This window comes from Asterias amurensis, chromosome 9, assembly GCF_032118995.1.
Source record: "Asterias amurensis chromosome 9, ASM3211899v1".
NCBI lineage: Eukaryota > Metazoa > Echinodermata > Asteroidea > Forcipulatida > Asteriidae > Asterias > Asterias amurensis.
In genome coordinates, this window is record NC_092656.1 from 5,541,225 (window position 1) to 5,567,006 (window position 25,782).

The 25,782-nt window shown below is 38.3% G+C and overlaps 1 protein-coding gene across 3 annotated transcripts in view; it reads right to left on the reverse strand.

The window, feature by feature from the left end:
• LOC139941367 (C-myc promoter-binding protein-like) overlaps nt 1-25,782 on the reverse strand; it is a 66,978-nt gene that overhangs the window by 14,531 nt on the left and 26,665 nt on the right. For all 3 annotated transcript variants that reach the window (XM_071937827.1, XM_071937826.1, XM_071937825.1), the window contains exons 3-18: nt 24,799-24,935; nt 23,377-23,575; nt 22,506-22,635; nt 18,755-18,924; nt 17,897-18,135; nt 13,429-13,495; nt 9,407-9,607; nt 7,473-7,648; nt 5,542-5,584; nt 4,876-5,016; nt 4,435-4,576; nt 3,812-3,957; nt 3,571-3,689; nt 1,816-2,025; nt 1,150-1,294; nt 403-531 (exon numbers count right to left, since the gene is read on the reverse strand). In XM_071937827.1, coding sequence (XP_071793928.1) covers nt 403-531; nt 1,150-1,294; nt 1,816-2,025; nt 3,571-3,689; nt 3,812-3,957; nt 4,435-4,576; nt 4,876-5,016; nt 5,542-5,584; nt 7,473-7,648; nt 9,407-9,607; nt 13,429-13,495; nt 17,897-18,135; nt 18,755-18,924; nt 22,506-22,635; nt 23,377-23,575; nt 24,799-24,935 — 2,394 coding nt within the window. The remainder of the gene's footprint in view (nt 1-402; nt 532-1,149; nt 1,295-1,815; nt 2,026-3,570; nt 3,690-3,811; nt 3,958-4,434; nt 4,577-4,875; nt 5,017-5,541; nt 5,585-7,472; nt 7,649-9,406; nt 9,608-13,428; nt 13,496-17,896; nt 18,136-18,754; nt 18,925-22,505; nt 22,636-23,376; nt 23,576-24,798; nt 24,936-25,782) is intronic.

Consider the following 25,782-nt stretch of genomic DNA (forward strand, 5'->3'; position numbering starts at 1 on the left):
CAGTATCAAAGAACTATTTTGCATGGAATAACACTTAGCAAATTTATCCGCTAAGCAAAATTATATTAGGAGCCACTTTTAAATTCTGAAGTTAAATAACAATTTTACTAGTGCCTGATTTCAGCTAAGTGTTTTTTTTGTAGTTCACCACTGACTCACTCAAAGAGTTTTGGGTTCTATTTCTATGGTCTTAATGAACACCTTCCAGTAAGGCCTTGGTTCATACGCCCTGCGAATGCGAGTATGAAACAAATCTGAAGCCGTCACAGGGCTGTTTTCGCTGCCAATGTTTCGCAGGAGTTGCCCTCATCTCTACTGTTCCGAATTATTCGTTGCGAAATTTGTGACCTCATCATTCGCATCGCAGGACATATGAACCAGGCTTTAGTCACACCACTTTACCATGTTGTAGAAGCCATAGGTGATAGCATTGGGTTCGATTCCACGTCGCTTCATTTCCATATAGACCTGGACTGCCAATACAGGCTGGCTGTACTGACCACATAGCTGCATCAGAATACGATAGCAAACCTACAAATACACAACAACATTGAGGATTGAATAACCACATTGTATTCAACTTTGGGGTGAAAAAAAAAGAAAAAAGTGACTAGAGCAAGATCCTGACCTGCAAACTCAGGGTTTACATATTGACACATACAACATTATTGATTCAAAATTTTAGTGCATAAAATTCTTACATAGAGGCTGGTATTGTGCAGTTAATTACATTGAATGTTTTGGTAGAAGAGATTATTTTCAAGTAGCAAACAATACATTTTGTGTAACATTTTGCTCTGCCCTTTGACAAACTCACTTACAGAAGCTTAAGTTGCACAAAATAGTTAATGGCCTGATGTTTCGATCCTAGCAGAGTCTTTCTCAAAGGCCAAATGAGAAAGACTCTCAATACTGGCAACACGATAAAATGTTTCAAATTTTCAAATGTGGCTGGATATTTTTTTATAAAAAATACCATTGAGAAGACGGACACAATACTGGGGAACCTCTTTGGGTTGAGATTGAGAGGCAAGGGGTGAGGGATGAGGGATGTGGGGGTGAGGGATGAGGGATGTGGGGGTGGGGGATGTGGGTGTGGGGGTGTGAAGGGGTGAGGGTGCGGGGTAAGGGGTGTGGGGTACAACTCACCTCATCAGCCAGCTGTAGCTCCTGAGCCTGCATTCTCTTCAAGACCTCAAAGGCCGTTCTCAGAGCTCTAGTCTTGGAATGCGTTGCTTTGACATAGGAAGGTAGATGAAGGAACCAAAGAGCATAGCACTGACCCAGCAGGAAACTAGGAATAACGCAAAATCAATGTAAAACTATTTTAGCCATTCATAAATGAAAAATATTTTTGAAAAGAACTCTTCCTGCAAATTAGCCCGTTTGCCTGTCTGTCAAGTATTCAAGAAATGAGCGCCATACAAATGTACATCGCTTTTACTTGTGAATCTCCAGAACCATGAATGCCATACTTATGTGTAAATGATGCCAGGTCAAAGGTGATTATGTACGTGGGCTCATCGGCAGATCTCTGGCATAATGCACAAGCCTCCAAGTATCATATCAGGGCTGCTTAAGCAAAAAAGTAGCTAAGCATAACAAAATCATGCTTACCAGAATAAGGTTACCAGGTAAAATACCATGTGAAATGCACCATTTCTGACTGGTATTATGCTCATTTTTGCAAAGCAGACAATTCATTAGCAAAATTGTCTGTTTAAGCAGCTCTGTGAATATGGCCCCAATGTTCAGGCTATGTTTTATACTGATTATTTGTCACCACCGAGAGCGTCTTCTAAGACAACCACTCACCTTGCCCATTGATCGGGTGATGCGGCCTGCTGCTTGGCCATCTTCTGAGACTGTTTGATCTCATGCTTGGTCCTCCTTGGGAAGGGGCTACTCTGCTGCCCGCTGCCACGTAGACTCCTACTACTCATTGGCGTCTTGTTGGGGATCTGGGGCCTGTTGTGGTTGAAGGGATGGAAGAGCCTCTTCTGAAGGACTGGGAACTTATCGTAGCTAATTTATAAAATATAAAATAAAAAAATTAATAAAATAAATGTTTGAAATTTGTTAGAATGCTAGCTGATATAAAAATTTAAAAAAAATTGTTGATGAAATTTACTTATTTGTTGGAATGAAACCACTGGATCTTTCAAACTGCAATCCAAAGATATTTTCAGTTAGAAATCGATGAAGATAAGTTCAGAGATGCCAACATTGAACTTTAAAAAAGAGTAGCATCTCCCAAAAGTTAAGGGCGAGCGTGGCTACGGCTCCCTAAACCGATCTTTCTATTACTCTCTACAATGCTAATTAGCTCATTTTCAGGCATTGTCGTGTAATAACAATAACCTCTGTATGCACCACCAGAACAGCTACAAATGTTTATAATGGCCAGTGAAAAAAAAAAAAAATCCCTCATCTTCTGACTTTGTTTAAAAAAAAAAAAACATAACAAAGGGTGGCCTTACTTAAATGTTTTTGTTTTAATGGTCAGAAATGCAACAACAAGCTATTGGGAGAGAGAGAAAAAAAAAAAAAGAAAAAAAAACGTGTCCGGTTTTTGGGCAAAAAATACGTGTCCGTATTTTGGGCATTGTCTGGACATCGGCGCTACAATTACTAGTAAGAAAACATGGAAACTGTCTAGCTTAGATCTCACAGGCCACTCAGTTGAAGGTATTTTTGTTCAGAAGGTCTCCTTTTTTGTCGCCATTATTTCTTACTTTTTGTGCCAAGCTTCGATGAAGTACATGTACAGACAGCGTGGGCACAATAATAGTAGATACATGAGGAATGAGGTTACTGTGACACGTTAGCTCACACACAACCTCATTCCCCACGCACGTGTGCACTATTCCCCATGGTGTAATAGAGATCAATGGGTACGATCTTGCAGCAATGCACTAGCGTAAAAATACTCGTCCGGCCAGCCAGCGGGGGATCAGAGGGCACGCAACAATCATTACGTCGAGACACGTATATTGTTCGAGTGAATTCGCCGCTATTATTCAACACTGCGTTCTAAAATTAAAAGTGTTTTTTTCTTTTCTGTTACAATTATTTTGATATTTTTCTTAATTTTTATTTCCACTTAATAGTTCATTCGTTGTTTGCATGTATCGTACGATTTAATAAAATTATATTGGGCGGCTTGTTTAGCGTGTTTTATTGAGTATTATCGTAGCCACGGCTCGAAATCGTATTTGCTACGCCCAAATCGTGTATGTTGGTATCTCTGTAAATTTTAACTTTAGATGCGGAGGAAATATCCGAACAAGGAAACACGACCATCCCCTACAGGAACTAAACCCAATCCACATGGGTGGTTCCAATCAAGGTTGGATTCGAACCTAATGAGACCAAATTCCATAACATTTGATGAGAGCTGTTGGCTTCTCCAGTTTAACCACTCTCATTGAAGCACATTGGGCAATGAATCTACTCTCTACATCAGCATCAGCATGTGTGCACCTCAAAATGCCACTGATGAGATTGGTGGACTTGAGAAACACACCAATAGTAGGAGGGTTAAATGCGATAGAAGTATAGCAAGCCTACCCGTATTCTTCTCCCCCGAAGCCATTAGAGTCTGGAGGAGTGACAAACACTGTATGTTCACTTCCTTGTTGATCCTCCACATCAATCAACTGGGCCTCCTCACGTCCATCTCCTTCAATCTGGAAATAGTCAGAGCAAAAATTATTATTATTACTTCTTTATTCTCCACATGTCTAAAATTATTTAAAGCTGCACACATGTATGGTATTAGGTCAAGAAAGCCATTGTTCTATAAACCTACCTTATCTACACATTCATCAAAGAAGGCAAATTTCTCATCGTTTCCAGATACAAACGACCGTTCCTCGATGAACTTGATAAACATTTGCGTCTTGAGAAACTGCTTGAAGAAGGGATGAGATGTTTTCTCTCTTGTCTTCATGAAACCTGCAAATCAATATTTGTAAGAACAGTTAGGTGGAATCTATGTGAAAAACGGGTGTAAACAGTATTCATTATTATTATTTGTATATATTTCTGACTAAGAGAGGTTTGCAGTAACACCATGTGATTATCTTTTTTCGAGTAGTGGTGGTTCTGCAAAGAACTGGGGCCAATTTCTTAGAGCTGCTTAAGCAAAAATCTTGCTTAAGCACGATCATCTTCAGGATCATCTTCAGGAGCATACTGATTGAAACGATGAGTGGTTAACCACTGGTTCTTCTTAGAACCAACACTACTCCAAAAACGGGATATTCACATGGTGTTACTGCAAACCTTTCTTAGTTATACTTCCACCATGCAAAGTTTCAAATCCTACTTATATATTTCGGTTAATGTAACCAACGATGCCTCATAGGTGAACTTAATCACTGTAGCACACTGTTTGCTGACTTTACTTCCAATTTACTCCGGATGGCTTACCTGGGTAGTCAAAGCGTGCACTGGCGTCAGTAACTCTGTGGTTGGGTTGTTGAGTGATGGGAAGGAGGTTGTGACTGTAGCCCTTCAGCATGGATGCCATGAACGTCAGGAATGCTTCCTGGATTCTGTGCTCCATTTGCCACTGTATTAAAAAAAAATCCAAAAAAAATCTAATTTTTATGAAATTATATCCCAAATTTTCAACCACAGAAGGGTGAGTATATTCACACTTTTAGATTTTGTTGATTATACAAAACTGAAAAATACTGATAAATGGAGACCTTAGGAACAAATCCTGAAATCTGGGCCCCAATTTCACAGAGCGGCTATAACAGAGAAGGTTGCTTAACAATATTCTGCTAACCAGAAATGAGCAGGATACCAGTGCTAAGCAAGTTTGTCTGTGCTTAGCAAGTTTAAGAAATTTGGGGTCCTGCTTACCTGTTTCTTCTTGCGGCTGAAGTCATCATCTAGAGGTGCCACCTCCACAGCCTGGTCATCAGATACACCATCTCCGATACCAGACTCACACAGCTCAAAGTACAGCTTGTTTAGATTGCTGTGAAGACGCTTAGCTGGTTTCTGAGCATAGGAAAAAAAATAAAACAAATAGTAAATCAAAATGCAAATTATACAGATTTATGGACACCCCATGTAGTTAACAAAACACCTCATTGGCCCTTTTCAAAACCACTGTTTAGGCTTCGGCTTCAAGCTCCATCCTCGCGTCTGAAGCCCTGAGCAAGTACGCAAAACACACGCAATTGTCACAACAACCGCGGGGCCAAGCTACCCTGAGCCAAATCCAAAGCCGAAGACATGGTTTTGAAAAGGACTCTAATCAGTTTCAAACTTAACTTACAGACATAATATGTGGTCCTTGGAAAATAGTACGAATATTTTTTTCGAGTACAAGGGCGCACAACAGCTGACCTATGTACATGTTATTAAATTACAAGTTTATCTAGGGCAAAAAGAAAAAGAAAAGGAAATCATACTAAAGTAGGAAGAATATTATGCCTGAACTTATATCTGCTGAAGTAAACTTAACTACCCGTAATTTGTTTATTTGTAGATAATTTCTTTAAAATATAAAGCTTTCCCTACCTTTGGCAAGATTTTCCACGTAATTGGCTTTCTCTCATCGGACCTATAAGAAGAAAAAATAAAAAAAATCAAATAAAAAAAAATCCTGTTCAGTACTTGACAAATTAAAAAAAAAAGCGGGAAAAAAACCCACACACCACCAAATGTACCCAAAGTACCCACATGGCAGTCACCATGATCCCCAATGAATAGCATTAAACAAGGAAATGAAAGTCATGAGAGATGGACCATGTCACCAGTGCAACCCTCTACCATAAAGTAACCATTTTCTAACACCCTAAAACACCTGAGCTAAATGACCAATAAACCACAAGAAGAAGACACATGTCAACATCATTTAAATCACTGCGGTACCCTTGCTTAAATATAGGGTCTGACTGCCTGCCTCTAGCTATCGGGCAATCTCCGTGGTCTAGTTGGTAAGACACTGCTCTAGAATTGCAAATGTTGTGTATTCGAATCCCACCAGAGTAATAAGCCTGTGATTTTTTAACACAGAGCTCGAGAAAGTATTGAGTACAGTGCTAACAAACATTGGTGTTCTTATGAGTAAAACCAAAATGAATGTTTTCTTTATCCCGATGTAAATTTCCATCTAGTAACATCACAAATCTTAATAGAAAAGGGTCCAGCAGAAGTAATTTTTAAAAAATTCATTTGCCTATTCAATTTACAAAGACTTTGCTGAAATGAATGTGTAATTGGAATCAAAAACCAAGTAATAAAACCAAAAGAGAAACTGACTGGGAAATCTAAATTGTTTTTGGGTTGAACTCTTAGTTGAACTAGAGCGGGATTTGACTAACTGATGGGTGTATCATTAACCAAAGATCAACAAGAACGAACCAATGCCATCTCATTGTAAACATCTATCTGGAACAGCAAATAATCTGCCTACATGAACATGCATGTCATTCAATCAAACAGAAACAAGTCTGTATGCAGAATGACTCAAACTGTAAATGAATAAAAAGCCTTTTGAGAAACACTCTTCTAGAGACCATTAACCAGTTTAGAATAAACAATAACACATTCAAATGCAATGTCACCCAAGAGACTAAGGCTGTGTTCGACTTAGCGGCTATGGCTATGGCTTGATGGTCCAATGAATTTTGATGCATATGATGTCCATAGCAACAGCACTTAGCAACAGCCGTAGCCATAGCCGCCAATTCTGACGCGGCCTGAACAGAGAAGAAGCCAAGGTTAGTTGATACATACACTGATGAATCCATGTTGAGTTTACAACTTGATAAGGAGACAAGGGGCAAGATTCAATGATTCAACAAAAAAATAAATGAGAATGAGATGAATGTGATGGTCCTGCAGGGCCCAATTTCATAAAGCCTGTAGGCACAAAAAAACTTGCTAAGCACAGAAAAGTATTGCTTAACAGTAAGTAAGTTTACACTGTTGTGACTATTGCCCCACTATTGTTCTGGTTAACAGCTTTATGACATTGGACCCCGGTGGTATCTACCATGCAGTTACCACAGTCACAAGGAAGAATGTATTTGCTGTGCACAACTCTCAGCCAATGATAGATTAGGGTATTATTATTATTTTGACCTCAACACCACAAAAACTTTAAAAAGCAGGTGCATCACACGCTCCGACTGATTCCACGCTCACCATGTTGGTGGTCAAAAGGTTTAGGTGCAAACGCCGCGTCACCTAAAATGCGCACTTCACTGAACAACACACATTGACATTGACAACCAAAATGGCGCATCCAAGATTATTCAGATGACGACGTCAGGTGAATTGGGTCAATACTAAGCAATTTTGCAGAACAATGAAACCAAAACTAAACAGCGAGGGAGCTGTTTATGGCTTGTGGAATCATATATGCAAGAGGTATATTTTTTTTTACTTGTGTCACATAAGTCTCTTGTAGCTCTGTTATACAACCCTATGGGTTCTTAACTTACTGCAGTATGCTGTTGGTGTCGATATCCAGACAGGTTGCGTCCGTGGCTGGTTCGTACATATCAAAATAGCGTGAATCTACTCCAACGATGACCGGTAACGGGGCACTGATCACGGTGGATAGGCTTAGTGGACACAGGGGGATGTATGGACATTCCCATACAAAGGGGAAGATCATCTACAAGAAAGAAAACAAAACATGCTAACAGTTATGAACATTATAAACATATTTCTCGTGATGAAACCAAGGGTGCCTCATAATTTATCTCAATCTATGCAGCTCACTTTTGACAAACAATTACTACTATTATAACTTTCTGACAACGAAACCAAGGATGCCTGACTCACGAGTGAACTTAATCACTGTAACTCACAAGCCTGAAGAAACCTTTAAACAAAGGTGCTTATTATGTGAGGAACTTGCTGAGAACTTGTCTTGCTTAATATTCTACTACAGCAACGTAGATTTCTTTTGGATTTTGGGAGACTTCTCTACTACTGTGGAGTAGACTTATGGAAATTTAGAGACTTCTCAGTTATAAAAAGAACTGTCAGCTGCTTATTAACTTTTACCTTGAAGGTATGAAATGGGACGGGACTACTATATTCGCTTAGTAATCAAGGGGACTTGCAGGTATGTATGCTTCATTTTTTAAATGGCAAGGGCACCAAGGCATTTTCTCTTTGATAAAGGAAACCCTATGAGGAAATTGTAAACTTCTACTGGATCATTTCAAGGGCACCAAGGCAATGACCAGGTGGCATGGAGGCAATTGCCTTTGTTGCCGCTGTGAAGTATCAGGTCTTGACATCTTTTTTGCAGAAATTTTCAGGCTAATCATATTCCAGACTCACCTTTTCTGTATAAACACTGCCTCTTTCACGAGGGGCTGCGCACACACACTTAGTACCTTCAAGCACAAACCGCACATTAGCCCCATTACACCGACGCGATTGAACCTGACTTACAGATGCTCTTAACATACACTCCACACTGCCTTCCTCTGGCAACCCTTAGATTGACACAGTCTCAAGGTGGCTACCCTTTCTAGTCTGTCATTCACCTTCCCTGTTCTTTAAAGGGACGGTGCATAATGTTTGCAAATCCTATTTCTTCTTCTACTTTTCCACGAATCATATTAAAATACAGGAAATGGCTGTGATACATGTGTCTGCTTTTATTTGCCAAGCTTTCAGATTGCAACCAAAGTGACTGAAATATTTGACATACGCACTTAAAATCGTCAAGAATAAACAAAAGAGAATCTTTTTCCAAACATCAGTTACTATTAATTAAATGCAAAAAAATAAATAACAGCCCGACAATTCTACCCTTGCAGAGTCCTTCTCAAAAGCTAAATGACAACACAACAAACATGAACAAAAACAATGCAATGGCTGTCATTTGAATGAACTCTCCCTAACCCACCCCCTCGTTTTGCGTTGTTTAACACTATAAAGTCAAGTCTACAACATGACTAGATAGAAACAGCCACCCCCGCAATGCTCCGGTAAACCACATTAGGCTAACTGGTGCTTCTCTGAGCATTAACTTGCTCAGCAGAGAGAGGTTTAGGCTAACTGTAGAGACAGGTTACCAACCACTGGCATCCCGCTCACTTTTGCTTAGCAAATTTTGCTCAGCAACTTTTGCTAAGCAATTTTTTGCTCAGCAACTTTTGCTCAGCAACTTTTGCTAAGCAATTTTTGCTAAGCAACTTTTGCTCAGCATTTTTTGCTAAGCAACTTTTGCTCAGCATTTTTTGATACGCAAGCTTTGCTAAGCATTTTTTGCTAAGCAACTTTGCTAAGCATTTTTTTGCTAAGCAACTTTTGCTAAGCATTTTTTGCTAAGCAACTTTTGCAAAGCAACTTTTGCTAAGCAACATTTACTAAGCTACTTATGCTAAGCAATATTTCAAGAATAGCAACATACCGTAGATACAGCTTCTGCCACGCCTGTAAGCAATGCTGGTCTGAGGGAGTGTAACAACAGCTTGTGCTCCAATAGAACGAATGCCAGCATGTTCATGCTGTTGTCAGGCGCTAGATTACGCAGCATGGCACAGAAAGATGCTCCACTAAGTGGCATGGGGGACGTCTGTGGCTGAGCTAGGACCAGAGAGTCATGACCAAGCTGGGGAAATAATAACAAATATTTGTATTACTACTAATAATATGTTTAATCGTTTTAAGGCTTATCATGTAACTGTACATTTCAAAAGTACATTATTGGCCTTCAGAGAAGTAAATTCGTTCATGTAACCGACTTGTGAGATATTTTTGTTGAAATGTTTTGGGGAAAAAATTTGATCCCTGTTTTTCCCTGGGATTTATTTATCACTTTAGGTACCATGAACTAAATAAATTGCAGTGGTTTGAGTTTAATTTCAAGTAGAATCTGTCAATTCATCACAAATTTCTCATTTTTATGGCATTTTTTTTTTTACTGTGGTCTTTCCTTCATCATACTAAACATCAGGCTTTATGTTTTCTCTTCAAATATTATTAGCTTTTGTGAAACCATTTTTTCCCTGCCAATAATATGTACTCAATCATCATTCCTTAACAAAACAAGGTGATTGAAAATAAATGAAATTGGAGTACAACTATAATATATGCATTAAAACAAATTCTGGGGGGAAAATGCTGCTGGGAAAAAAGAAAAGAAAAAAATGCATTTAGAGGAAACCAATCCATCATGTTTCCATGAGTATTTTCAATGACTTTTTTTTTTGCTTTCCCAGACAGTGTTCCATGAAATCCAGGGCAGCCTACAGAAATCCTTCAATTCCTCTTGATGTCTTTACAGTAGTAATACTATTAGGCAGGTGAGCTATTCAAGTATTTGAACAAATTCTACACATATTAAATTTCCCCTATAGGTACATAAACAGATAATGCACCCCATGTTATTCAGATCCACATTTATCAAATAGAAGAAGAAAAAGAAGAAGGGTAAAAAAAAAAACCTTAAAACTCAAGACCCTTGCATTAAAGCTACAACAATTATGGGTCTACCGGTACTTAAAAATGCACTTTTTGAGATATCATGGAAAATCTGGAGCAGATTAGTCCATGAAGGAAGAATTATCCCACAACCTGAGAAACATATCTGACACTACATGTAGTGACAGTGCTGTAACACTTCTCAGATTCAAATTATGGGGCATAAAAACTAATATCTTTTTGCACTATAACCACTTTACTTCGAAGTGAACTGTGTCTCAAAATGCTTTATACTTATCAAAAGCTGTTGTAGGCTTCTAACTAATAAGTTTTTATTGCCATTCATTTTAAGAGTGATTACCAAACATATACCGTCCCTTTAAATCTCAAAATGTTGTCCAAATCTCTACTCCACTTTCAGTTAATATACTTTGTTTTGCTTCTTACAGAACTAGATATTAACAATCAAATTGAAACTCAATTGTCCTTAATTGCATCCCGACTTTACAGGATTTAGTAAAGTGGTTAGAGGGCAGCTGGAATTCTGAAATCTAACAAGCCTGTCATCAAAGTATGACCCGGGTGGATAAGGGGGTCGAGACACCTGTTGGGAATGTAGGTCATGGGTTGTGTTCTCACTGCAAGGTACCTTTGCATGTTTTTCTTCTTGAATTGCATTTAAGTGATGCATTATAATCACATATATCAAAACATGTCTATTTCTGAATCTATAGCTTTTTAACTTTTGGTTGTCTTGTGTATAATTTTAGCAGAGTTCTTGTTCTTTTTTGGCGCCAGGAGTGTCATTATTGACCATGTTCCAATTCTGCTTTAGTAAGTTATTCTTTGTCCATTGTCAAGTCTGACAGAAATGGTGTGTTACAAATGTTCAGTGTTTTTAATAAGAGATGTGGTACCTACTGCTACAATATAGGATTTGAGCTGCCTCTAGCTACCGGGCAATCTCGGTGGTCTAGTTGGTAAGACACTGCTCTAGAATTGCAAAGGTCATAGGTTTGAATCCCACCCAAGTAATATGCCTGTGATTTTTTCCACAGAAATCAGAAAAGTGCTGAGTATACAGTGCTAACAAACATCAGTGTAAGGGTAAAACCAAAAAACTACTATTATTATCAGTGTAGCAATTACTACCAAAAATATATTTCAAATAGACAAGTTTTTAGAACTTGGTTTTTAACAATGCTGTACCGCATCTTTAACCCTGTGTGCAGGTGGATGCTTCTCCAATTTGATGTGATAAATCTCTTCAGCTCTTTTAGTATTTTGTTTCAATGATGTCAGTCCGGTTGACAGGTAATAACGCTAAGCAAATAAGGGTCGGCATCGTCAACAAACAGCCTCCCCTCATAACAGGGAATAATTAGGGGCCGTTAAAATCTGGGTTGAGCAAACGATGCAAACTGTTCTGCCCGATTCTTATACTAATGGCAACACTCAGCAGCAAATTTTCCTCTTTTTTTTGTGTGCAGTGCAGCTGTTCTTTTTATTTCATAACAATCAGCAGCAAATTTAAAGGTATGGTGTTTTGCACTATTTTTATATTTTTAAGAACTGCCAGGCAGAAAACATTTCCTACAAAATAGATCTAGAATGTTAGTTGCATTGTGAGTCTCATAAAACAGCTAAAAGTAAATTTATGTGCTTAGCAGGACCCAGTTTCATAAAGCCTGTAAGCACAAAAACTTGCTAAGCACAGACAAGTATTGCTTAACAGAAACAGGTTACCAGCCAAAATTACATGAAGTTTACATTGATGTGACTTGGTGCCCCACTAAATGTTTGCTTTAACAAAGAAGTTTGTCAAGCAGTATCACCCCAAACACCTGTAGGCCTATGATCAGACATGCCAACCTCTGGGATCACAAAACTGTATTCTGAAACCCCAAAACCTGTATTTTGCATCAAAAACCTGTATTTTTTTTTAAACACGCGTAAACGTAGTTTTAAGCCCCGAGACAGGCAAAATAGAGAAGGTGTGAAGGCCATTAAGTTATCAAACAGTCTAATTAAACCAGTAAATTAAAACTTGAAGAAAAAAAATAATTAAAAAAAATAAATAAAATAAATAAAAAATAAATAAAATAAATACAAAATAAATAAAAAAAATTAAAAATTGGGCAGAGGTTTCCCTACGGGTGGTTAACCCAATGGAACAGGTTTTGTATGAAAAAAAAGATATGATAAATCATATTTTAAAGACATTGATTAATCATATCCTATTCATATAAAAACCCTTGTCAATTAATTAAATATCATTTTCTTTGTCAAAAGAAGACAAGTACAAAACAAAACTAATTTAATTTCAATGAAGAAGACAAAAAATAATAACAAATCATCCCAAAAAGTTTCGTTTGTTGCATTTGGGGGCATAGTTTTTAAATTTATCTTATAAAAATCTCGCTTCAGGTGCTCTATATCTTTTGCGTCTTTATTTTGGCAAAAAATTCTTTTGCAAACTCGATTCGTCCGATCACAAAACGACCGATACCATATAAGGGCATTTGACAACAGCACCCTCTGTTGTTCAATGAATTGTGTTAGACTGGTTCCCTGTGAAATCGGGACGTCAGATAAACTGGCGTGTAGTATGCAATGCAGGTTTGTGCTACTAGCGTGCGTGCAATGATGGATGCGAGGGAATCTCCGTTGCGCTCGATGTGTGGTGAAAGTTGAATAAGGAATACCCCCATGGAATAGAGTTCACTGGATAATCATTATCGGCCGTAAGTAGTCGGCTGAAAACTTATTTGTGTCAATAAAAAAATATTGAACTTGAGTTAAAAAAGGGCACGACGGCCAACTAGGATAAAATTGTATTTTTGCGGTGGCGATGCTCAAAACCGTATTTTTTTTGCAAAACCCGTACACCCGTATTTTTTACAAAAACCCGTACGAAATACGGGAAAAAAGTACTAGTTGGCATGTCTGTATGATTCCTAATGTAGGAGAAAGATAAGAATTGCAACAAATAATATCGGACAGACTTACCTCCATTAGTATTCTTGGCCTCTGAGGTGTGGGGAAAATGACTTCATTCATGAAGTGGGAGATATGCCTGCAGCATAAAAGAAAAAAAAAACATGGTAAGTTTTTGTTTTTCATTGATATCTTTATTGATATTGAAACCGAGGAATCAGAAAGCCTGGAGCTGTAGTCAGTAGTCCTGAAAAAAAAAAAAATGTGAAGAGAAAATAAAACACAAAATGGCAAATCTTTGAAACAAATATCTGTCAGAGAAAAAACCCACACAAAATAGTTAGTGGCCTTATGTTTCGACCCTAGCAGAGTCTTCCTCAAAGGCTAAAAAACCTGACAGCCAAAAACTGCTGAGAATTGTTGCGTTGTGCAATCTTAGCACACACCCGTAAATCTTAAGAGAATTTCATCCGGGACAATTCATCGACCTCTGAAAAAAGCCTGGGAGTATTTTTCTAGCCTTGCCAAAAAACAGGTGTTTGAAGAAAGTTCAAGTGAAGACTTGTTCATACATGTTTTCTTCGTAAAAGAAAACACGTAGAAAAGGGGACTTTGATTCTTTAAAGCGTAAATGTGTACACATTATAAATGACAGAATACACAAATTAGCTCTTAGAATATAAAAATTGTTTTAAAATCTGATACCTTATAATATCTGAAAACTTGCAAACTTTCAAAGATAATTAATGTTGGGACAGGACAAGAACATTGCGAAGCAGGATCATCCACCCCTGCAAACAAGGTGTTGTAGAGCACAGCTCGAAGAAACTACCAGGCAAATTTCTTGTATTCTGAGGAATAAACCCCCATCCCCCCCCCCCCCCCCCAAAAGAAAAAAAAAAAAAATTAATTTCCATAATAACCAGCATTAGTATAGGTCATGTGGGTGTACAATCATGCACGTAATGTGATTTAGGTACATTCAGCCACTGCTGCGATTAAGTTCATCCCATTAATTCTGATTCTGATTGTAATTTTTCTTCTTCTAAGAATTCTGTTTTTCACATTGGCAGCTCTGCTGAAGGTAGAAAGTTGTTGTGAAATAAGAATCTGTGCCTAGAATAAGAGAGCTGCCTCATCAGCAGAACCCGTCTCCTTACAGGCTTCATGAAGTTTAGCCTCCGTACTTCACCTGTCTAACTACAAGAGATTCAGGATCTAATACACGTTCACCGAACAGCCAAATGTACATGCGCTGCATAAATAAGGTCAATTAAATTAAGATCCTCTGGATGGTGTTTCAATTACGCACAATGCAGGTTCAGTCAATGCGCTGATTCGAGAGAAAAGCAAAAGTACAAAACTCTCCTGATGTGTCTTGAGTCTGGAGTGTCCCTTAATGTCGCCCTGTTTGATGTAATTTATTCAAGTCAAGCTGAGATGCCCCGAGGCATCCACCTTGAGATAACGGATTAGCCTCCCTAGAAATCTGGCATGATGCCGAATGCATGCAGTGAGAGGTTCTACGCATCTGTTGCGCTAGAAAATACCGTAACATTCGCATGCATTGTACGTTGATCCATTATACGTAAAACAACCTGATCAAGATTGTCAAGTAAGATTTGTTAGATTAACACGTATGTAGGTTAGCCATGGGGGCGTCTACTACCTAGAGGGGGGCCCAATTTCTAAAAGCATGTGAGCTTACAAAATTGCTTAGCACAGAAATAAATTGCTTAGCAGAAAAAGGTTACCAGCGGAAAAATCATACAGTTTACATTGCTGTGAATGGAACTCCACTCAATTCTTGCTTAGCAAAGATACTTTTAGCAAAGATAGTTCACATTCTATTCTTAATAACAAACAGCTGGACCATTGACTTTTGAAATAACGTTTAAATCTTTGGTTCCCAATCTGTTTGTCAAGATTTGTATTCATTCCTCAATGAATTTTACGCTCACGCATTTTTAGACCTGCATACAATAATCTTTTCTAGCAATTAAAAAAAATCATTAAAAAACAAATATTTACAATCTTCTCTAGACCATTGAATAGACATTGCTGTAGCCGAGTCAGGGTTTAAAGCCATTGGACCCTTTCGGTAAACAGTGATGTCCAAGGCCCACACTTTGTGTACCACAACTTCTATATCAAATAACAAACCAGTGAAAATTTAGGCTCAATCGGTTATCGGAGTCGGGAGAAAACAATGAAAAAACCCACCCTTGTTTCCGCCGCCTTTCGCCGTGTCATGACATGTGTTTAAAATAAATCTGTAATTCTCGTTAATGAGAATTTGTATTGTTTTGCTGTTTTCTCAAAAAGTAAAGCATTTCATGGAATCATATTTCAAGAGAAGTCTTTCACCATTGCCTTCTGTAAACCCTGTAAGTTATTTGTAAATCTGTGAACTTTTTTCTTTTTTTCTGAACCGAAAGGGTCTAATGGCTTTTAAGTGGAGCCTTGCATTTATGAACAAGCAAAGCAAGCAAAAAAAACAACAAACCAAAACCCCAGTTTTATAGAGCTTGTTTTAAAAGCAGAAACTATTGCTTTAAAATTGTCTGCAGCAATTAGCAGGATACCAGCCACAAATTGCACATGTGACATGGTGGTTTAGCTGGTAAACCTTATATTCTGGTAAGCATGATTTTGTTATGCTTAGCTACTTCGAAAATGGGCCATGGTGTGATCATATAGAACTCTAGGGTGTGATCATGTGTATACAATGGGCATAATTAATGAGATCTTGAACACAGTGACTCCTCCACAATGCTTTGAACACATGAAAGGGAAGACACCATCTGATGTACTAGACATTGACACATATACAACATGATTACCTTGAGGGGTAGTCACATGAGTCTAAACTCACACAGTGGCAGAAAACACCCCTCATTTTACCCTTGGGGTTTGAATTGATTTTCTTTTTTTTAGTTGATGTATTTAACATATGATGAAGTACATGCTTTCTGGAAATGGAGCTGCACTCACACCGTGTCCCTATAGAGAGGCATGCACAAACACACTCTTGCATTTTAGTCTACATGCACATAATTATGTACATAAAATGGATACACATTTTAGTCTCCAAGGATATGGAAAGGTTTGCAGTAACATCATGTAATGACTATCTCTAATGAGTTGGGGTGGTACTCTGAAAAGAACTGTTGGTTTCAACTCTCAAAAACCACCCCAACTCATTAGAGATAGCCATTACATGTTGTTACCGCAAACCTTTCCATATCGTATATCCACCATGCAAAGTTTCAAATCCTCCTTGTCTTCAAGGATGTTTGTTTAATAATATTTTGTTTCGTAGAGCTGCTTTAGAAGGTGATCAAGAAATCTCTGCTAAGCAACAATAAGCAGGAAACCAGTCACAGATGGTCCATGTGGCATGGATTTTCGGCAGGTAACCTGATTCTGTTCCGCAAAATTGTGTTTGCATAAAGCAGCTCTCTATGAAAAAATTAGGACCAGCTCATTTCGAAAGAGATGAGATTGAGGGCACCCATCAGAGGCAGCAACATGGTATTTTAAAAGGCTCTGTTAAATATTAGTAGTTTTCACCAATTTGTCTTGTTTTTATCTGGATGTCTGTCTTCTAATACATATCTAGGTCTGTTGTTCCAAGTGTTTTAAATTTGTGTCTATTTTTGTTTGCATTGTTGAATTTTTTTATTTAATGTTAGGCGCATTGAGGAATCTGTGACTCATAACGTGTTTTATAAATGCTGTTTATTATTATTATTATTTACTATGTTTTCTACATCTTTTTTAAATCCTTCAGTCTACATGCAGGTACATGTACTTGAACAGTTTCCAGGAAATTCTTCGCAACAGATGGTTGACAAAACAATGCATACCCAATGTCTATTAATACATGTGCTGTCAAATTTCTCAACATCAATGTTTCATGAAAAAAACGATTGTTTAATTTGTATATGTTGTTCTGCTGTACTAAGCCCCAAAATGAGCGCACCGTTGAAGCGCTTTATGATCTGATCTTATCTTCATGTAACATTCGTGTATCCAAAAAATTAATAATGAGGGCATTAATAATGACAAGACTCGGGCCTAGATTCTTCATTGTTTATCCTTGGCTCTTTCTGTGTGCTTTCTGCTGCTCTCTTTTAATTTTTGTTCACAAGACTGCTGCTGTTACACTAGTATACCTGGGCCCAATTCATAAAGCATGTAACCACAACAACTTGCTAAGCACACAAAATCTTGCTTAACAAAGACAGGTAACCAGCCAATATTCCTTGAAGTCAACATTGTTGCAACTGGTGCCACACCCACCATTTGCTTAGTCAATTTCTAAGCAGTATTTCCTGCTGAACGGGTTTATGAAATTGGGTCTTGTTTATCTGTGTTGTGATGTTGCTTAACCTCAGAGAAAGACTCTGCATGGGTCGAAAAGTCGGGCCATCAACTATTTTTTGCGTATTGCGTATACCATAGTAGCTCCTTTTGGTTGGTAAGCAGTTTGCAACAGCTAATTCTACTTTCTCAAGATTTAGGCCTGTTAACTCACCTTTCAATTGGTATCGTGTGAGGCCCCGATATTGATAACCTATAGATGAATGTGAGAAACTTCTTGAAGGCATCAAAGAATGGCCATCTTGACAGCAGGCACACACACTTGTTGGTGTGTACACTGTAGTTTAATGTTACGTTCTTCTTCTCCGGTTTGATGCCGAGATCTTTGCGTTGCTGTGGTGTTAGTTTCTCTTCTGGGTAGCCTTCGTAGAATGTGACGGCCGCACCGTACACCTGCATGAATCCAATCAAATGTAATTAGTTTGGGGTTGAACAACGAAAATTTAACAAAGACTGGATTTGAACCTATGATCTCAAAATTAACATGCTGGTATCTACAAACTGAACTGCGCTATCTAGCCCTATTTTGGCAGTCTCTCTATTTTGTCAATATAATTATTTACTTTAACTCATCTCAATGACTTTATGTCTTCAGCCAAATTTATCTCATAAGGACAGAAAAAGTAGAGAAGTAAATAGTTTGAGATTTAAAAAAAAATATGTCTTGCCTATCAGCTTTCAACTGTTGGTCTTGCAGATTGGTGCCCTGCACCAAAACAATAACCTAGTAGGTTATTAAAAAATTATTGTTTGATCATTTTAGAAAATGCTACACTATACATATGTACAACTGCTGAAAGTTCTCTGGCCATTTAAAAAAAAAGATTCCAGGCTCCAGCCAAAATTTACTTAAACTTCGCCTACAAAATTATTGGAGAGACCTTCATGCAAAAAATAAATAAATTACTCTAGTCTAGGGAGTATTGTATCATCTCCCAGACACGTAAACAAAGTTCTCTAGTATAGACTATACATAGGAAAAACCCCTTAGGAAGCTGGATATTTAGCGCACCTTCTTCCCAGCACTATCGGTCAAGACAAATGTAGAGAAGACGGGCAGTGGATGGTGGCGTGCTGTGGACCAGCATTCTATGGTTGCACCGAGGGGCATGCAAAACCTTGACACTGAGTCTGGTAGCGGGAATTCCTCATCATCTTCAAGTGGGTATCTACTTAAAATTCCTGAAAAGGGTAATTAAAAAAAAGAGAACAAAAACTTCCATGAAACAGGATCCAGAATGTTGAACAAAACCCTTGTTTTGCAAATCAAAGTACTTGCGTTTTCTGTGTGATGCGCTATATAAGTCTAGTGCTATTATTATTTTTATGAGGAGCAAAACTCTAGTTTTAATAACCACAGTTGCTTCTCTTCATCCGGATGTATAAATGGTGGCATGCTGTGATGTTCTCTATGTTTACCTCAATACTTTACGAGTGTCTGTACATTTTGTCTGAGTGTAGTAATAAAGTTGAAGTCCAAGTTTGACTGCCCTCAACTTAATTTAATTGCTTCCTGAAAAGCGGGAAAAAAATGGTTGCGGTACATCGTTTGATCTCAAATGAACCAATTTGTACATGTACATTCCCTCCCACACATGATTTACTACAGAAAGGTCAAGTATGTTGTTCCTTCCATATGTTTCCCAAACGGATGGTTGCTACAAATTTCAAACCAAATCAACACTTTAAAGCTAGTATATTTTTTCATGTTTTTTTTTGGTCACCTTTCGCCCTACAGTTCGTATTTTTCTTAGGGTGGTACATCATTGGTAACCAAAAATATCAAATACAAGTAACTTGTACTCAAATATGTACACAATGTTACATGTATAATGAGGATTTGAAACAAGCAATAATTCACTCTGAAAAGTTCTGTCTGCGTGTTTGCGAGAAACATAATAATCTAAAAAGTTGACTGCTGTATATGCAAATTTAAGTACCCTACCACAAATACAAGACAATGTACAGGTAGATGAAGATGAGGATGATGCATAAACATCCACACAAACAAAATTATATAAGGATTGTACAGCCCAACTTGTTTTTAGTGATCGATTTAGTCATGTTTCAAACTTCGCTAGTTTTAACGTAAGTTTATACTAGAGACATGTAATTTTCCCCCGACTTTCATGGGGACTCTATGCAGTAGAAAATAAGTGCATAACAAAACTTAAATTTAACTTCAAGCCCCCCTTTAAAGCAGACTCAATCATGAGAATACGTTTCACAGGAAGCTTCAGGATTGCTGAAAAGTGAAACATGTACCAGCAAAATAACATAGTGGCCTACAAATAGAGGATTGTTTTCAAAGGAAACTCTATCAGATGATCAATCAAAATTGATGTGAAACAGAAACTGAAAAAAAAGAGTCCTGATACGAGGTCGAAGTGCCAAGGCTATTGATAAATAATGGAACTATCTAACATTTTCATTGCCAAATAGGAGACTGTCGGGACACTAGGTGGCAGCAGACTCACCAGGTAAATCCACTGTTCTCAGAATTGTGCGCATACGCATAAGCATGTAAACAATGGAAATTTACTTGGTAATTCTGCTGCCGCCTAGCGATCCAAAGTCTTCTAACACTCCACCCACTGTTTGTTTGTGTGTTTTTTTTGGGGGGACACAATATGAGATCTTGACTGATCAAATCAGTGAACATAAAATTGCTTGGCCTCTTTCTTTGTTTCATAAGCCTCATATTTCACTATTGCTATTCAATTCAGGGAACATGACCTAGATGATAGTGATGACTGTCAATTAACATCCAGCATTAATCAACACATATTGTACCAAGTACATTTTGTAAGTGTAATTAATCTCTAAAGGCCCGGTCCCACTGCAGCGATAACGAGAACGATAGCGAAAATGACGCAAAGAGAACGCATTCCATTGGTTGAGAGATCGTGTGCGTATTCTGCATGGAGCAGTTCAACCAATAGAATGCGTTCTCTTTGCGTTGTGATTGTTATAGTTTTCGTTATCGCTGCAGTGTGACTCGGCTTCATGCAATTAGCTTTTGTTAAAGTTTCCTCCACCCGCATGAAGCCCAGGGCCCAATCTCACAGAGCTGCTTAAGCAGAAAATATTGATCAAAAATTTTCTGCTCAGCAAATCTGAGCAAGATGTGACATTGTACATGTAGTTTGGCTGGTGACCTTTAATATTTTTTATATTAAAAGAATAATTTGATTGTGCTTAGCTATTTGTTGTGCTTAAGCAGGTCTATGAAGTTTACCAAGGACCTAAAGTGATTGTTTCCAAAAGATCTGATGAGAACTGATGGAGCCTCAGCAGAGCCCAAGCTGAAGCCACAGCCGTACTTTTAAAATGGGCCATAGAATTATTCTGTTGAATACGTCAATTTTTGTTTAACTTGAAATACAATATAATCTAAACTTATCCACAATAAATAATAATTCAAACAAGTTGTGGTGGTTATAATACAGTGTTGCCAGATTAAAATATTTCAATTCCTCCCCTTATAAAAAAAAAAATTGTCACCATAATTTTGAAGAGAATTTATAAGCTTTAAGTACATTACACTACCACCAGGTTGTGCCTTTTGAAACAAAATAATTCCATCCTTAATTCAACAGCTTATGCATGTAATTATCTTATAATCTTCTATGCAGCTTTAACAAAGCTTTTAACACTTACAGGAAAAGCTAGGAGAAACCCAGTCTTATACATTAGCTCTTGAGGGTGTACAAAACCAAGGGGTGCGGCACAAAAATTTGCCCCTTGAGAAAATGGTGCTGCCCCATCATACTACACTTGTCACTCATCAATTTACACAGCAGACATTTTCCAAGTGGACATTTGTATGTAATTGACCCATAGGGATTCCTACCATGGCAGGTCAGCAGATGGTGAGCGATTGATCTATCATGTTCTTCGACTGAGAAACAAGACTTTTAAATGCAATGGCCTTATCAGTGAAAGCAATTGATCCTACAGTTAGCTCAGCAATCAGTTAGGCATTACTGATATGATGATATTGTCATATTTTCTGGAGAAATCGCTCGCCCCGGGGCCGTCTTTAAGAAGATAACATCCTGGCCGCCTGCCAGCAAAATTCATGCCTGGATCGGCCATCCAAGAAATGCTCCAAGACGTCAATGTTTACTTTTAGTTTTGGGTCAACATTTGAAAGTAAAAGTGAATAGATGTTGCTGCTGTTCTCATGTGTACATGTGAAATGGCCTGTGGAAAAACCACTGTAACTACCAGTATATGTATTTGTTTAAATCAAACAAGCAGAACCATAACCAAACACAGTGAACTGGTTGTTGATTTTACTACACATCATCTCCTAAGGGCCCACTTCCATAAAACATATTAGTGCTCAAAATAATGTTTATTTAGTAAGTAATTATTAGCCGGCACAAATTTAAAGAAATGTACCTCAAGGCAATTTGGTGGGTGATCTTTAATAATAGTGACTTTTTTTTTTCTTTTTTTTTTCTGTTACACTGTAAGCATCATAAACTAGCTCATATTATGGCCACAGCAGAGCATTATATCACAATAAAATGGTTAGTGATTACGTCGACTGTGTACACATACAGGGGTCGATTTCACAAAGAGTTAGGACTCGTCTTATCTCGAGTTAGGACGAGTAATTCGTCCTAACTTAGGATTAATCATAAGGTCTGCATGCTACAGTGCAGGGTTGGGACTCTACCTAAGTCCTAAGATTAGTCTTAAGTTAGAAAGAGTTTTATGAAACCGACGACAGCAGTTCCAACGAGTGTATTTACCTGACTGGTAGGGTAATGAGTTGCCCCTAACTGCAGACTTCTTGTAGCACAGGTAGACATCGGATCCAACCATACTTCCTTTGTTTAAGTTCTTATTGATCAGGCAGAATGCATGTGGTGGCGTTTCTCCCTGAAGAAATTAAAGGAACGGTGAAACATCGTTCAAAAGAAATCACTGATTAATAATAATAATTTGGGGGCTAATCATCCTTACTCGCAGCTAAGAGCTGAATTGCGAAGGATGCGGCTACAACGTGTTTGAGAAGCAGGCACGCAAGGGCGCCTTTGGCTGCCAGCCACATCAATTATGACCACAGCTCACAGCCAAGATCAAAAGTGTTTGATTTTTCCCGAGGGAGGAAAACCGGATAGTCTGGAAAACCCTCAGGGCACAGCAGAGAACCAACGCACAACTCAACTCACATATATGGCCCTGGCCGGGAATCAAACCAGGGTCACCTTGGTGAGAGGCGAGCGCTTTACGCACAAGCCAACCATCAACCATGCCAGATTTCGATTTGATTCAAGTTTCACAAATGTTGCGAGTAGACAGGAAGTTTTGCAATAGAGGATTCTGACAAAGGCAGTATTTAAATACAAAGAGAAACATAGATGATCGTTTTATTTCTAAAGCTTACTTAGTACTCATACTGAGGTTAGGGTTAGGGTTAGATTTAGCAAATGTCATCACCAGGCTGCCTGGTACACTTAGTGCACCATTAAATTGTCACTGAATCTCGACCTTACGGGTCATGAAAAATGGTTCCGGATAACAATTTCAAGTTGAATCTCTCCACAGGATGAGCATATCAACACAATGCCATGAAAGCTTTAAGAAAAAAAGATGAAACATCTCTACATTTCTTCTTACCTTATTAGTAAAAATAACACAAATATCTATAACAGCCAATGAGTTATGAGGAGAGGTTTCCGATGCTCTTCTGTAGGTCAGGTAGGCTCTCTGACTACCCACGCCTATTCTGGTGTTCACATTAGCAGGGTTACCGTTAGGGGTGGTGCTCACAATCTCACAGCCGGCCATCACTCGCTCTTTCCCTTCATGAAGAATTCTATATTGATAGGAAAAAAGAAATATGGAATAATTGAGCAATTAGAAAAATATATCAATGAACGAAGTAATACAAATTATTGTAGTAAATTTGTGGGTACAACTATATGTGAAATTCTTTTGGGAGAGGTGTTGGCTCTGAGAAGAACTGGTACTTCTTAAGCAGCATCACCAACGTCATTCAAGCTTCCTCCTGAAGCAAGCAGAGTATACTGTTCGAAACGTTGAGACCAATCCGGCTCTTTCCAGAACCAATACTCCCTCAAAAGAGACTTGTTGGTTGTAACCGCAAACTTGACTATTACATATTTATAATTTATTCTTATTCTTCACACCATGCAAAGCTTCAAACATCACTTTCAGCTTAAACTAAATTATATACCCCTCCCTCAGTTGTGATTCTGATTCATTTAAAAAAAACAATGTCAAAGTCTGGAAATCAAGACTAATTCTAATTGCATAATGTGAACATGAAAGGTCATGCGAAAAAAAATAAAACACTAAAACAACATTACATCATTAACCCTTACATCAAGCCTTCTCTCACAAGCCCTCGATGTTCATAAAACATCCCACCAGCAGAAAACAAAGGTCATGAATCCAAGATCAAATCACGTGGCCCTTTAAACAACACTATTTATTAGTTTGACAAAACAGCATGGGATTTGTTTTCAATCATGTACAAGTATCAACATGATCCTCCGGTCTGGACGGTCTGTTGACTACCATTGGGAGGTAATCAATTACCTTGGATCCAATAGAAGAATGATGGATCATCCACAAGCAAAGGGACTCCTCTTTTAATTACGCCCTTTTATTCTCCAGCGAGTAGCTGTCACAAGTTGTTATTTATTGGAATTCAGACAGGGAAGGCCACGATACAAATGATTGTATGTTGTAATGATTTGAGTGGTAAAATGCCCACACATGTCTTGCAATGTAGTTTTATTTTATTGTTTACAAAGGAAGGAGGGGACTTTTTTTATAATTCTAATTGGCCAGCTGACACATTTTAAAAGACAACCGGCGGGGCTTTCTCAAAATTAATATTTTTGTCTGAGAATGTAAAAATACTTCCCTTTTTTTAAAGGGTTAAGTTCATTGAAACAAAAAAATTGTAAAAAAAGGAGGCGACCTCTAAAAAGGAAGCTAGAGGAGCCGCTTACATGTTGCTGATTTTATTTGGCCTAAAACCTACTTCAAGATCTTGACAATTAACCTTACCCAATATCAGTGAGAGGTAGCTTATCAAACCCTCTCTTAAAGCAGAGGAAGATGGAGGAGCTGCCAATACTTCCATGGTTGAGGTCTGCTACCAAGCCGGACGGTGTGGTCTCAATAACTGTAAAACCTGCAGGAGGCTGTTGGAACATTCACACAAAAAAGAGAATTACATAATATCAAGAGCCATGGGATGCTGAACAGAATCTAAGGGTGTGTTCGATTAGCTTCCCTAAGTCAACCCGGGTCTGCCCCAGGTACGTTCAAATAGCTTTGACGTCATTCCAGGGGCTCACCTGGGTCAGCACCAAGTGCCCTGCTTGTGGAATGGGTCACTTGGGGCTTGCTCGAGGTGCTTGACATCACCACGAGAGGGCGAGTGTGATTGTTCGGTTAGTTCTTGTCAGGGGCTCACCTGGATGAGCACTGCAGGGTCGACCTGGAGAAGCTAATCGAACGCACCCTAAGGATGTGCCCACATTATTGGCTAAGGCTAACATGCCTTTAAAGGAACACATTGCCTTGGATCGGTCGAGTTGGTCTTTGAAAAGCGTTTGTAACCGTTTTTTATAAGTAGAATACAATGATCCACACAAACATGCCTCAAAATTGCGTGGTTTTCCTTTTACCTCGTCGACTAACATGTCGGCCATTTATGGGGGTCAAAAATTTGACTCCTATAAATGGCCGACCGTGTTAGTTCGCATAGTAGAAGGAAAACCACGAAATTTCGAGGATTGCGCAATGTGTGGATCATTGTATTCTACTTTTAAAACATCTTTCCAACCATATCAGCCATTCCATGGTATTTGCGCTTCATAGTAAAAAAATTAAAATGGTTATCAGTGAAGTTTTTACATTTATTTTGAAACAAGAACACCTAGTGCTTCTATTTCTAAAAAGACTTTATAAAAATATTCTTTATTGTTTTTGTGACAGCCTTGGGAGTAAAGGGTAAAAAGTGTACACTGAAGTCTGAAAAATCCT